At 56.2% G+C, this 13,473-nt stretch overlaps 2 protein-coding genes across 3 annotated transcripts in view; one reads left to right on the forward strand and one right to left on the reverse strand.

The window, feature by feature from the left end:
* AP2A1 (adaptor related protein complex 2 subunit alpha 1) overlaps positions 1-2,762 on the forward strand; it is a 32,289-nt gene extending 29,527 nt beyond the window's left edge. For both annotated transcript variants that reach the window (XM_036425708.1, XM_036425709.2), the window contains 6 exons: positions 1-68; positions 1,009-1,132; positions 1,239-1,355; positions 1,438-1,507; positions 1,693-1,827; positions 2,336-2,762. The exon at positions 1-68 is cut by the window's left edge and continues 22 nt beyond it. In XM_036425708.1, the coding sequence (XP_036281601.1) occupies positions 1-68; positions 1,009-1,132; positions 1,239-1,355; positions 1,438-1,507; positions 1,693-1,827; positions 2,336-2,413 (592 nt within the window). In that variant the 3' untranslated portion in view covers positions 2,414-2,762. The remainder of the gene's footprint in view (positions 69-1,008; positions 1,133-1,238; positions 1,356-1,437; positions 1,508-1,692; positions 1,828-2,335) is intronic.
* FUZ (fuzzy planar cell polarity protein) lies at positions 2,675-7,857 on the reverse strand. The gene is made up of 11 exons (XM_036425751.2): positions 7,548-7,857; positions 7,219-7,340; positions 6,901-6,985; positions 6,601-6,669; positions 6,324-6,428; positions 4,976-5,173; positions 4,757-4,852; positions 4,426-4,532; positions 4,279-4,343; positions 4,127-4,201; positions 2,675-3,008 (listed from the first exon to the last, which is right to left on the reverse strand). Exons 1-11 carry the CDS (start codon positions 7,656-7,658, stop codon positions 2,782-2,784), a joined length of 1,260 nt encoding a protein of 419 aa, XP_036281644.1. The 5' UTR covers positions 7,659-7,857; the 3' UTR covers positions 2,675-2,781.
* Between the last annotated feature and the right edge of the window lie 5,616 nt (positions 7,858-13,473).

The following is a 13,473-nucleotide window of genomic DNA, read 5'->3' on the forward strand; positions in this document are numbered from 1 at the left end:
CAACAAGACCTCCGTCCAGTTCCAGAGCTTCACGCCCACTGTCGTCCACCCCGGGGACCTCCAGACCCATATCCTCTGCCCTGGCCCAGCCCCGGCTCCAGGCCACCCGCCGGGTCTGCCTCCTGGGACGAGAGGGACCCAGGGCGAGACCCGTCTTCAGCCTCCTGCTTGAGAGCCTTGTTAATTGTGAGATGCAGTGTCATCTGTAGGAGGGTGGTCCCTTCCCCCCAGGAGGTGACAGCGAAGTGATGTGATAGGTGTGAGGAGGCGGTGCTTCTGGAGCCCCTGCTGCCTGGCCCCTTCCAGACCTTCCCTGACTCTGTCCGCTGTCCCTCCTGAGCTCCAGGGCCAGCCTGGGGCCCCGGTGCCGACCAGAGCCCTCCTGTGAGCCCAGGCCTGTCGCTCTGCCTGTGTGGACCCTTCGCTCCTCCTCGTGGGGTGGTTTTGTGCACCCACGTGCTTGGAAAACTCTGGAAGGATGAAAGGAAGTGCTTGAGCAGCCAGTCCCTTCTCCCCTCTGCTCCATTCCCAGCCCTGTGAAACTAGGGTTAGACCCCAACTCTGAGGATCTTATTTTTAGTTCTTCGCTTCGCCCATCACCATTTCCAGAGGCCTCTTGAACACTCAGCTCTGCTGGGCATGGGGCGGGGGGGGGTGGTGGTGAGATGCAGAAGGCCCAGCCTGTGCCCTGGGCCGCTGGCATGAAGGGAAGAGATAGCAATGACCAGGTCCCGTGTGCCAGCCACACGGACAAGTGCTTGTGCTGGATCCTGTCACTGAGCGCGGAGGACCCGTCCAGTTCGCAGATGCGGCTGAGAGAGGCCACGAGGGGCCCACAGTCGCTGAGGTGGCAGAGCTGGGATTGCAGCCCAGAGAGGCACTGCCTGCGGGGCGGGGAGTGATGGGGAGGCCGCTGAGCCCCATGTGAAAGGCGATGTAGCATGGGGGCATCCGGGCGGCAGGGCCCAGGAGCCACCTCAGTCTCTGGCTTCCTTGACCGCTGGGCACAGCTGGCCGTGCAGACCAAGCGCGTGGCCGCGCAGGTGGACGGCGGGGCGCAGGTGCAGCAGGTGCTCAACATCGAGTGTCTGAGGGACTTCCTGACGCCCCCGCTCCTGTCCGTGCGTTTCCGGTGAGTCCAGGTGGTGCCGGTGGGCGGGGCCTGCTGGGTGAGGGCGGGGCTTGTTGGCAAGGGCGTGGTCTGATGGGCGGGGCCTGACCGCCCTTTCTAACACTAGGTATGGGGGAGCCCCTCAGTCCCTCACCCTGAAGCTCCCCGTGACCATCAACAAGTTCTTCCAGCCAACAGAGATGGCGGCGCAGGACTTCTTCCAGCGCTGGAAGCAGCTGAGCCTGTGAGTAGCGCCGGGCCAGCCTCACTCCGGGTGGGAGGGCGGTGGGCGGGCGGCGGGTCCCTGACTGACCCTCTCCGCCCAGCCCCCAGCAGGAGGCGCAGAAAATCTTCAAAGCCACCCACCCCATGGACGCGGAGGTCACGAAGGCCAAGGTGAGGGCCAGGGGGACCCGGGAGGAAGCCCCGGGCTGACATCCCAGCCCAGCCTCTCCCGAACTCTGGGATTTGGGGCCCGCGGCTGGAGCCTCAGTTTCCCCATCTGGAAAATGCGGCCAGTACCCCTCCGGTGGTTTTGGGGGCCGGTAGGCCACCCTGACGGCCGCCACCCTTCCTCCCAGCTCCTGGGGTTTGGCTCCGCGCTCCTGGACAACGTGGACCCCAACCCCGAGAACTTCGTGGGGGCCGGGATCATCCAGACGAAAGCCCTGCAGGTGGGCTGCCTGCTCCGGCTGGAGCCCAACGCCCAGGCCCAGGTGAGGGGTCTGGGAGGCCCACCTGAAACATCCCACCCCCAGTCCTCTGGCTCAGCTTCCGCTCCCCGGATTTTTGTCTGCATATCCTTTCCGCTGTTCTTGTTTTATTTTTTTATTGATTTCAGAGAGGAAGGGAGAGGGAGAGAGAGAGAAACATCCATGATGAGAGAATCATTGACCGGCTGCCTCCTGCACGCCCCTGTCTGGAAATCGCGCCCACAACCCAGGCATGTGCTCTTGGCCAGAACTGAACCTGGGACCCTTCATTCCACAGGCTGATGCTCTATCCACTGAGCCACACTGGCTAGGGCCTTTCCACTGTTCTTGGCCTCTTTTATTTTTCATTCTTTCCCTGTTCCCATCATTTGTATTCCTACTTCCTGTCCCTTCTATCACCTTCTAGACCCCTTTCTCCTTTTTCTGGACCCTCCCCCCGGACTCCCCATCCTCTCCCCTGGCCTGTATCCCTCCGCCTCCTCCCTGAGCCCCCCTCCCCCTTCTCCCCCAGATGTACCGGCTGACCCTGCGCACCAGCAAGGAGCCCGTCTCCCGCCACCTGTGCGAGCTGCTGGCCCAGCAGTTCTGAGCCCGGACCTGCCCCCGGAAGTGCGGCCGCGCCAGGAAGCCCCGGGACTGAGGGAGTTACGGATCGGAGCAGAGAGGGGCCCTCCGCTGGTGACAGGAGGACCCCAGGGTAGGGGGTGCCTGGGACTCTCCTCCGGCATTTTGTATTTTTATTTTTGTTCATCTGCTGCTGTTTACATTCTGGGGGGTAGGGGGAGCCCCCTCCCTCCCGTCCCCCCCCAAGCACAGAGGGGAGCGGGGCCGGGGAAGCAGGCGCCTCCTCCCCTCCCCCCCACCCTGTTGTGGCCCCTCCCGCCCCCTCCCCGCCAGGGGCTGTGTATTATTGTGACCCAATAAACAGAGACGCTAACCGCCCGGTTCGGTCTGCGGTCAGAGGAGTGGGGTGAGGGCCTGCAGAGTGCGGGCGGCCAGGCCCCGCAGCCCGTGGCAGGGGCTCTGAGCGGCCAGCAGCAGCAGCAGCCGCCGCGGCCCCACCTGCAGGGCCACCAGACGCCATCCGGTGCCCGGCTCCTCGGTCCCCGCCACCAGGTAGCAGGCTCTCGGCACGTGAGCCTGCTGGGCCGTGTCCTCCGCCTTCTCCTCCTGCTGCCCGGGCTCTGGAGGGAGGACGGGAAGGGCTGAGTGACCGGTGGGGTGTGGGCCGCTCAGATGCCGCCTGCGGGAGCCAAACCCCAGCCTGGGCCTGAGTGTGACTCCGGACAGGCAGGGGCCTCGGCTCCATCGGGCGTCAGTGACCTGCAGGCGCAGGCCCTCACCCAGCCTCGGTCCCCTCTCCTGAGACACTGTGCGGCCCCAGGAGGCCACTCAGAAACACAAATGGAGCCCTAGCTGGTGCGGCTCAGTGGATAGAGTGTCGGCCTTTGGACTGAAGGGTCCCGGGTTTGATTCTGGTCAAGGGCATATGCCCAGGTTGCAGACTCGATCCCCAGTGGGGGGCATGCAGGAGGCAGCCAATCGGTGAACCTCTCTCATCAATAATGTTTCTGTCTCTTTCCCTCTCCCTTCCTCTCTGGAATCAATAATAAATATGTTAAAAAACAACAACAACAAACACACAGATGGCAAGCACGCAGGTGATATTTACCGTCAGGCATTCAGCTCCAGTAGGGGGGGTACCCCAGGGACCCCGCCCCACTGTGGGAAGCTGGTGGGGCAGGTGGAGTCACCAGCTAGGAGGGGGCAGTCCTGACCTCCCAGGTGCTGCCCTTCACCGTTTTGCTAAATATCAGGCTCCTCACTGCGGGGGCAGGTCACCCTGGGTCCTGCCTCTGTCTCTCCAGCGCCCCTTGAGTTTTAGGACTTCTAACTCCCCCGGGCTCCGCGGTACCCCTCCCCCGACCCTCGAAAAGCCTGGGCTTAAAGCGGGAGAGGCTTCTGGCTCTGCTGCTGGTTAGCTGAGCCTCAGTCTCCGCATCTGCGATACGGGAATGATTACCCAGCAGGAGGTAGCCCTCACTCTGAGGATGAAGTGAGTCATTGCATATACAGCATCTGGCAACAGATTAACTATTAAGATTACCCAGGAGAGTCTGTCACCTCAGGCTGGGACCTCCCTGCCCTCCTTCCCATCCGTGGACGCCCAGGCCTTACCCACGCCCAATGCCGGCTGAGTCCTGCCTGTTTCCCCCGCCCCCACCCCCCTCTCCTCCCTCCTGAGTGACTTGGGCCTCGGTGTCCCAGTCTGCGCACAGGGGGCGCCGTGCCCACCGCTGACCTGGAGGGAAGTGCGTGGCGGTGACAAGGGCGTAGAAGGAACGGAGGAGGCACCGACGCTGCGCAGGGGGGGGATCTGAAAGGAGAAGAACCGGTGACAGACCCTGCAGGGCCCAGGGCCCTCCGGCCGCCTCCCCCGTCCTCCTCAGTCACCTTTATCGGCTGAAGGCTCCACAGTGAAGAGGCAGCGCTTCAGCTCCAAGTGGAGGAGCAGCAGCCTGTGGGGAAGGGCGTGCGGTGACCGGGGGGAAGGAGAAGGAACGCGGACCCCAAGCCCCCTGCCCTCCATCCCAGCCCTACCCGAGGATGTCCACGTGCAGGGGGCAGTCAGCGGGCAGGGCGCGGGGCGCCAGCGGCAGGCAGGCCCGCAGCGGGTCCAGCGTGGGCTGCCACCAGCGGTCCAGGAGCTGCCGGCCACGGGGGGGGGGGGCTCAGGGAGGTGTCGGGGGGCACGAGGCTTGGCCACCGAGGAGGGCAGGAGCCCACAAGGCGGAAGGCAAGGGGACTGAGGATGGACACACCGCGAAGGAGCCGAAGGGGAGCCAAGCCGGGGTGAGGGCGGTGGGAGCAGAGCAGAGAGCACGTGGGCGGGGGGTATAATAGGAGGAAGCAGGACTTGGGCCGAATTCACCTGTGGATCCAGCTGGCTGAGGGGAGGGCGCGGCCCGCAGAGCAGACACAGCTCCAGGCCCGGCAGCAGCGTCAGGGTCAGGAGGCGGTGCGGGACCTGAACCCGGGGCACAAGGTGAGCCACGGGCCAGCCCTGCCTCCTGCGACGCCGCCCCTAGTCTCACCCCTTCGTGCCCTGGTGCCCCAGGCCCCGCCTCCCCTCCGCCCGCCCACCGCTCACCGCGGGACTCCCGTGCGGCAGGTACACCGGGTAGTCCCGCGCGGCCTGCGGTGGCAGGGACCCCACCAGCCAGGGCAGGAGCACGGCCTCCGGCGTCCCCAGCCGCCACCAGCTCTCCGTGGCTGTCACCACCCGGCCCAACACCAGGAGGCTGGCGAAGGCCGTGCCCGCAGCCTCCGCGATCCCGGAGAGGGCTTCCTGGGTAAGGAGACAGAAAAGGGCACAGGGGCGTCCCGGGTGGGCGAGGAGTGCGAACAGACAGCCATACCATTCCCAGTTGTCCTTGTGGCCATGCCCAAGGGTCTCACCCGCCCTGGGCCTGGGCTCCTTCACCACCACATGCAGTCACAATCCCCAAGTCCCAGCGGGAAGTGAAACGGGTAAGGCATCTGCTGCCCGCCAGCATGAGCTGCTGGCGCCAACAATTAGCAGCAGCTATGGTTTACGGAGACCTACTGTGTGCCAGGTACAACCAACCACCTTCAGGCTCCTGGGGGTGGCCACCCCTGGTGAATCCACAAGGGCAGCATTTTTAAAAGGGTAAATAGAGAGCCGAAACCGGGTTAGCTCAGTGGATAGAGCGTCAGCCTGCGGACTGAAGGGTCCCGGGTTCAATTCCCGTCAAGGGCATGTGCCTTGGTTGTGTGTGCACATCCCCAGTGGGGGGGAGGGGGGTGCAAAAGGCAGCTGATGGATGATTCTCTCTCATCGATATTTCTAACTTTCTATCCCTCTCTCTTCCTCTCTGTAAAAAGTCAATAAAATATATTAAAAAGGGTAAATAGAGAGCCGAAACCTGGTTGGCTCAGTGGATAGAGTGTTGGCCTGTGGACTGAAAGGTCCCAGGTTCGATTCCGGTCAAGGGCATGTGCCTTGGTTGTGGGCACATCCCCAGTGGGGGGGGGGTGTACAAGAGGCAGCTGATCGATGATTCTCTCTCATCGATGTTTTTAACTATCACTCTCTCTTACTCTCTGTGAAAAATCAATAAAATATATATTTTTAAAAAAAGGGTAAATAGAGACTCCCCAGATAGAAGGACCAGCCTATGCTAGGGCAGGGAAGCTGAGAAATGGTTGAGATGTGTGGGACCCCCCAGGCAACTGGGCAAGGGGCTGGGGCTTTGTTCTGGGGAAGGGTTCTGGGGGTGGGAACCATGAGAGGGCTGTGCTAAGGGGAGGGGCTGGGTCAGCTCTGGGTGTAAAAAGGTCCTTCTGGGGCCAAGTGGGGGCTGGACTGGAAGTCCTGAGGATGGGAAGAGGTGGAGGCAATGGTCCAGGGGTAAGAGGATGAGGACTGAGACGGGCCCATAAAGACAGGTTTAAGAGTTCCCAAGGCTCCCGCATACCTGAAAGAGGGCTCCCTCTGGAGGAACCACACAGTCCACACACTGGGTCAGGTCCCCAATGAGCTCCGAGTCCCCCAGGAAGCTGTCAATGAGGCGGTAACAGGCCTGGCAGAGGGAGAAGGGAGGCACCTAGATCTGCCGCCTGCCCCTCAAAAAAGTGGCCCTTGTGGGTGGGCCTAGCTCCAGGGTCAGAAAACGGAGCCATCCCAGGAATCCATGGGGCAGGCTGCCCCAGGGGCTGCTGGGCACTGTAGTCCCCAAATAACCATAGCCTCACCCTCAACTCCTTCTTCAGTCTTTCTACATTGTTGATGTTGGTCAGTTCTTCGAGTCCCACAAGAAGAACCTAGAAGAACCATATGAGAGAATAGGGGCCCTGGGCATCTTAGAAGAAAGCAGGGGCTGGGACTCAGACTGGGGATCTGGACTCCTGAGTCGGCGGGAGGAGGGACTGGGAGCCAGGATTCCTAGGTTTGGGAGGAGAAAGGCACTGGGGGCTGGACTGCTGGGTCTGAGGGAGAAGGATGCTGAGAGTTCACATTCCTTGGTTTGCAAAAGAGGCCTGGGGGGGTCTCACCATGGCCCCAAACACCATCTGGAGCAGTCTCTCTAGTCTCAGCTCCGAGGTGCCCTCCTCAGATGACAGAACGATGAGGGTGATGCTGTGAGAAAGGAAGGTGAGGAGGAATGAGTCCAGGCCAGGGAACAGGACGGTGAGGATAGGAGTTTGCCCTTGATCCCGGCTGCTAGCTACATCCTCCTCCTGCATAACCCGCTTCTCATCCAGAGAAACTCAGAGATCAGAGAGGGTAACAGCTGGCCTTGGAGGGCTGGAAGGCCTTTGAGGTCATCTTCCACAGGGCCCAGTCCCCGCTGCACGCTACTACTTGGAGACCTGTCATGGAAGCTTTTCCACACCACGGTGGTGTCCTCGGTCCTCGCAGAGCTCAGCTGCACCTCGAGATTCTGCCCAAACATGTGGACTCCATTGAGGGAGCCGATGACGGAGAACGGGAGCTGCGGAAAGGTTGAGGACATTAGACAGGGGCCCCCCAATCCCCTCCCCTGTCTAGGTCCCCTGGCACCTCCTGGTCAGGGAAACTGAGTTTTTGGTCCATTGCACCCCTCAGACCTCTAAACTCCCCAGCCCCTGCTCCGGTGAAGACCTGAGCCCTAGCTCCTAACCCCCTTCCATTTGGGAGAACCAGACGTCCAGAGCCCCACCTGCTGGCGGGCGGGAGCACCGCCGCGGCTGCTCCTGCAGAACAGAGGGACTCCGCTGGAGGCCGCGAGGCACAGCAGATGGACGGTGCCCTCCGTCCCCTCCTCCTCCATTTGGAACCCCCAAATCCCTTGGTGAAAACGGTCAGCGCCAGTCTTGGAGAATGACCGTAGTCACACTAAATCTGGCTGCCATCCGAAACCGCCAGAGGGCGAGATGGGGAGCTGATTGGAAGAACCCAACGCAAACCTCTGCTCTAACCCTATTCCAGCATCTCCCGGAAGCCAGGTTAGGGTTGCTTCCTCCCCGACCGGAAGTCACCATGCCCTGAACAAAGATGGCGGATTGTTGATTGTACGTACTAATAAAGCTTCCGAGTCTTCACCGAAGTGGGGCGGGGCGGGGCGGGGGGGGGGGGGGGGGGGAAGGCGGGGAGAGGAACAGGGCTGAGACACCAAAACCAAAACCTGGGCACGGGTAAAGGAGGGAGTGGGTACCGAGAAGACCCCCTGGTTCCATCCTGAGTAAGGGGCTCACTTTGGAGCTCCGGAAAAGGTGAGAGAAACCATAAGCCCAGGAATTTCAGGCAGCTCCTGGGTAAGATTCTGTTATAGTGTGTGTGTTCTTTCTTTTAAATATTTATTTTATTGATTTTTCACAGGAAGGGAGAGAGATAGAGTTCGCAATATCCTGAGAGAGAAACATAGGTCAGTTGTCTTCTGCACACCTCCCACTGGGGATGTGCCCGCAACCAAGGTACATGCCCGAACCCGGGACCCTTGAGTCCACTGGCTGTAGGGCTATAATGTGTGTTTTCTTACTGTCTGTCCAACTCTGTCGCTTCACAGGACTTATCCTCTTCCGGTTCAGCCTTCCCCTCCCCCCTTCTCTGCTGCCTCCTTCCCAGCTTGCTGGTATCCAACCTCACCTTTTGTTGTTAATCCTCACCCGTGGATATTTTTTCCATTGATTTTTAGAGAGAGTGGAAGGGTGGGAGGGGGAGAGAGAGAAACATCTGATGTACATAGATTGGTTACATCCTGCACATGCCCTACCAGAGCCGGGGTTGGAGCCTGCAACTCAGGTGTGTGGCCTTGATGGGGGGAATCAAACCTGCGACCCTTCCATGCACAGCCTGGCTCTCTAACCACTGAGCACACCAGCCTGGGCTAAGGCCTCAGATTTTCTCAGCCTCTTTCCCTCCTTCTCAACGTGAAATTACACGTATTGTCTCTGGGGCCACTTGTTTATGATCTGGAAGCCCTGGGCCTCGATTCACTGCAAACAAATAACTTAGCCGCCTGCATTTAGAGGGCCACCCTCTCTCCTGCTACTTTCAGACACCCTCTCAGATCGAGGCTACCCTGATAGATCCTCCCTTTCTCCAGTTGATGGACGGACAGACGTAAACTCCACCTGCAGCTGGACATTCCTGAGCACCGAACCACCCATCAGCACCTGCCAAATACCCTAAGCCCCCATTCCTAAGTCCCCAGGTCCCTAACCACAGGCCTTACAGGAAAGCACCAGTTAGCACCTGCTGAGTGCCTTAAGCCCCGCCCCCTCTCTTTCCTCCCCTTAAAAAGTGCTTGTGCCCTGGCCCTCGCGCTCTCTCTCTCTCTCTCTCTCTCTCTCTCTCTCTCTCTCGCTCTCGCTCTCGCTCTCGCTCTCTCTCAGCAGCGGGCAGTGGTACTCTTCTCTTCAATAAAGCCTGTGTCCTGGCATCCGGTCTCTGGCGCCCCTGTCTATTTCATCTTTTACTCCCTACATTCCATTTTTTAATTCTTTCGGGCCTTAATTTCCCTCATCAGGCAAGAATTCTCCTGGCTGGTTACCCTTCCATCCTGGGATCCTGCTCTCGCTCCCTCCAACCTCCTTTGCTGAGAAGATCCCTGGGATCCTTGTCTCTGACATTCCATTGCCCTCCCCCCTGCTCTGAGGAGCCCAGGCCCGTGTTCCACAGGAGATTTCACACTTCTCCCCAGAACTGCTGACCCAGGCTGGCCATACCACCCACCCACCCTCTGGAGCCAGGATTTAGCAGAGAAATGTTCCAACCTTATTTAGGCAAAGGATCTGTGTTCCTATCAACTCTTCTTCCAACCTGGAGATTGGGTTTAATCTAAAAATCCGCAGAGCCCTACCCGGTTTGGCTCAGTGGATAGAGTGTCGGCCTGTGGAATGCATGGTCCCGGGTTTGATTCCGGTCAAGGGCACAGGCCCGGGTTGCGTGCTCAATCCCCAGTAGGGGGCGTGCAGGAGGCAGCCAGTCAATGATTCTCTTTCATCGTTGGATGTTTCTATTTCTCTCTCCCTCTCCCTTCCTCTCTGAAATCAATAAAAATTCATTGAAAAGGAAAAGAAAACTTATAAATGAATGAGTGAATAAATAAATATCTGGAGGGAGAACGGCCCAAGTTCAGAGCATACATGGAAAGGGCCTTTTTAAAATAATTCTAACTACCAAGTCTGCCTTGCAGGGAATATGCCTTGGATCCATCGCACCAGGCGATGGGCCCAGAGCCTGAGGTTACCCAGAATGCACGCTACTCCTGCTAGCCTGTAGCAGACCTCAAAGCCATTCCTCCTAGGATTACCAACCGGGACACTAGCCCCTCCCGCCTCCAAGCAACCTCCACCCTCAGACTTCCGTACTTCCTCCTGCTGTACCTGAAAGAACCACATGGGGTGCTGTGGAGCAGTCACCTGCTGAGACATACGTGTTCTTACGGCCCCCCTCCTCCTTTCCTGTTTTCTGCCAGCCAGCTTTGCTTTCCTGCCTCAAGAGAGCAGCAGTGTGGTTAACATCTCCCAAACAGCCGCAGAGGGAAAATAAAGCATCGCTGGGCATGTCATCAACATCCCCTTCTCAACCAGTCGCCCCTAGTAACTCCACTTTCTTTTTTTTTCTTTTTTTTCTAAATATATTTTATTGATTTTTTACAGAGAGGAAGGGAGAGAGATAGAGAGCTAGAAACGTCAATGAGAGAGAAACATTGACCAGCTGCTTCCCGCACCCCCCCCCCCCCCCCCGGGGATGCATCCACAACCAAGGTACGTGCCCCTGACCGGAATCGAACCTGGGACCTTTCAGTCCGCAGACCGACGCTCTACCACTGAGCCAAACCGGTTTCGGCTCTTTCTTTTTTTAAAAAAAATTTAATATAGTTTTATTGATTTCAGAGAGGAAGAGAGAGGGGAAAGAGAGATAGAAACTTCAATGCTGCTGAAACCGGTTTGGCTCAGTGGACAGAGCGTCAGCCTGCGGACTCAAGGGTCCTGGGTTTGATTCCGGTCAAGGACATGTGCATTGGTTTCGGGCACATCCCCAGTGGAGGGTGTGCAGGAGGCAGCTGATCGATGTTTCTCTCTCATCGATGTTTCTAGCTCTCTACCCCTCTCCCTTCCTCTCTGTGAAAAATCAATAAAATATATTTTAAAAAGAAAAACAAAGAAAAGAAACTTCAATGCTGAGAGAGAACCATTGATCAGCTGCCTCCTGCATGCCCCACACTGGGGATGGGATGAAGCCCACAATCCGGGCATGTGCCCTTGACTGGAATCAAACACGAGACCCTTCAGTCCGCAGTCTGACGCTCTGTCTACTAAGTCAAATTGGTTAGGGCAGTATCCCTACTTTCAATCTGACCTCTGTCCCATACTATGCTCACCTTCATTGTCCTATTGGACTGAGACCCTTCTCTGATGTGTAAACCTCACGGGTCAGGGCCCTAGGCTAGCCTTTCCTTAACAATTTAAGGAAATGTCCCTCAGCACCCTCAAGAATGAGTGAAAATGAGAAAAAGGGAAATCAATTATCCCACAAAAGATCTATTTAACCTAGCTGAGTCCCTACCCCACCCTAACTCTGTGCTTATCTTTGAGAATAGGAAGGCCTGCAGTTAATAATTTTTTCGCAAGAAAGAACTAGTTAAAATGAGCTCAGTTAAGGGAAACTTTCCATAAAGTGTAAGATTGTTGAACCATTATGCTGTAACCTGAAACTAATAATACAAAGTAATATTGAATGTAAACTGTAATTGAGGAGGACAAAACACATCTAAGAGATGGTGGCTGTCAGAGAGACCTGCAGAGACCAGAAATCTGATAAAGTCCATAGTAAATGGCACACCTACAGGTGCCATGATGATTGACAGTCACCATGACAACAAAGGGAGGAACCACAAAAGGACAGAAAAAAGGCAGAATCTGGAAAAAACGGTTAATACCCTTCTCCCCCTTCTAAGTATCAACAATTCCTGGGTCCTGGGAGGAGAAGCTGGTTTGAGAGCTAGGCTCTTGCTTCCTCATTGAATAAAGTTTGCACGGTTAATACTCTGTGTCTCTTATTGGCTTCATGACACAAAGGGGAAAAGGACCCAGTTTGGGGTCCTCGAAAAGGGGACTTTCATCTCTCAGGTAACAGTTTTGCTTCATTTATTTACAGATGATATATATATATATTTTTTTTTAAAATATATTTTTAAGCTGAAACCGGTTTGGCTCAGTGGTAGAGCATCGGTCTGCGGACTGAAAGGTCCCAGGTTCGATTCCGGTCAGGGGCATGTACATTGGTTGCGGGCACATCCCCAGTAGGGGGTATGCAAGAGGCAGCTGATTGATGATTCTCTCTCATCGATGTTTCTAACTCTCTATCCCTCTCTTCCTATCTGTAAAAAATCAATAAAATATATTAAAAAAAAATATATATTTTTTTAATTGATTTTTTCACAGAGAGGAAGAGAGAGGGACAGAGAGTTAGGAACATCGATGAGAAAGAATCATCAATGAGCTGCTTCTTGCACACACCCCCTGGGGATGTACCCACAACCAAGGTACATGCCCCTGACCGGAATCGAACCCGGGACCTTTCAGTCCACAGGCCAACGCTCTATCCACTGAGCCACACCAGTTTCGGCTCACAGATGATGTTGAAGACCCTGGCTTGAACACAGTGACCAGGCCAAGGTGTTGCCTAGCAACCACCAAGAGGGTAAATTGATAAACAGCTGTGCTCTACTCAAAGTTGGCCTTGGTGCCAAGATGCTGCCTAGCAACCACCCATCCACCTAATCTCCATCCTGAAGCTGTTAGCAGCTCAAATATAGCCTCATGAGGAATCTCGACAGCACCTTTCCTTGGAGCAAAAACCGAGAAAAACACCACCTCCTTCCTCCCCCTCCAGGATGGTTTGGTCCAGCCAGTGTTGCCTAGTAACCACCAAATGAGATGGTTGTTTTTGTTAGGAGAAAAAAGGAAAATGAAGTCCTTGAACAGAATCACAAAAAATATTTCTGTAATGAATTTATGTGATAGCGTGTCATGCAGAATGTGCAGATACTCCTCCCGAAACCCTTTCTCCAAAATAAAAAGTTGACAGTTTTAACAAAATATCGACACGTTTTCACGAATGTGAGCACTGTGCTGACACTGACCCGAGTCCTGAGACTTTGCCTCTATTTATTTTCAGGTTGTCAGGAGTATTCACAATTTAGAACGAAGTCAGCTGCCCGGGAAGAAGGCCCTTGCTTAGCGGGAGAACCAATTTTTTTAAAAAAAATATATTTTTATTGATTTCAGAAAGAAAGGGAGAGGAAGCTAGGAACATCAATGATGAGAAGCCTTGATCAGCTGCCTCCTGCAATCTATTGCGGATCAAGCCACAACCTGGTTCTTGACCAAAATTGGCCCTTGACCAAAATTGAACCTGGGACTATTCGGTCTTCAGGCTGACACTCTATCCACTGAGCAAATCAGCTAGGGTGGGAGAACCAACCTTAAGTTTTCCCGTTCACAGCTGCCTTCAGGCGCTTGGTAATGCCTGTGTAGCCTCCTACCACAGCAGACAATTCTACTCCAACCTCTCTCTTTTAAAAAAAATTAACTTCTGGTTTGCTGTCTTTTTGGAGGAGGGTAGGATTCTTGAAG

This window comes from Pipistrellus kuhlii, unplaced genomic scaffold, assembly GCF_014108245.1.
Source record: "Pipistrellus kuhlii isolate mPipKuh1 unplaced genomic scaffold, mPipKuh1.p scaffold_m20_p_84, whole genome shotgun sequence".
Lineage (NCBI taxonomy): Eukaryota > Metazoa > Chordata > Mammalia > Chiroptera > Vespertilionidae > Pipistrellus > Pipistrellus kuhlii.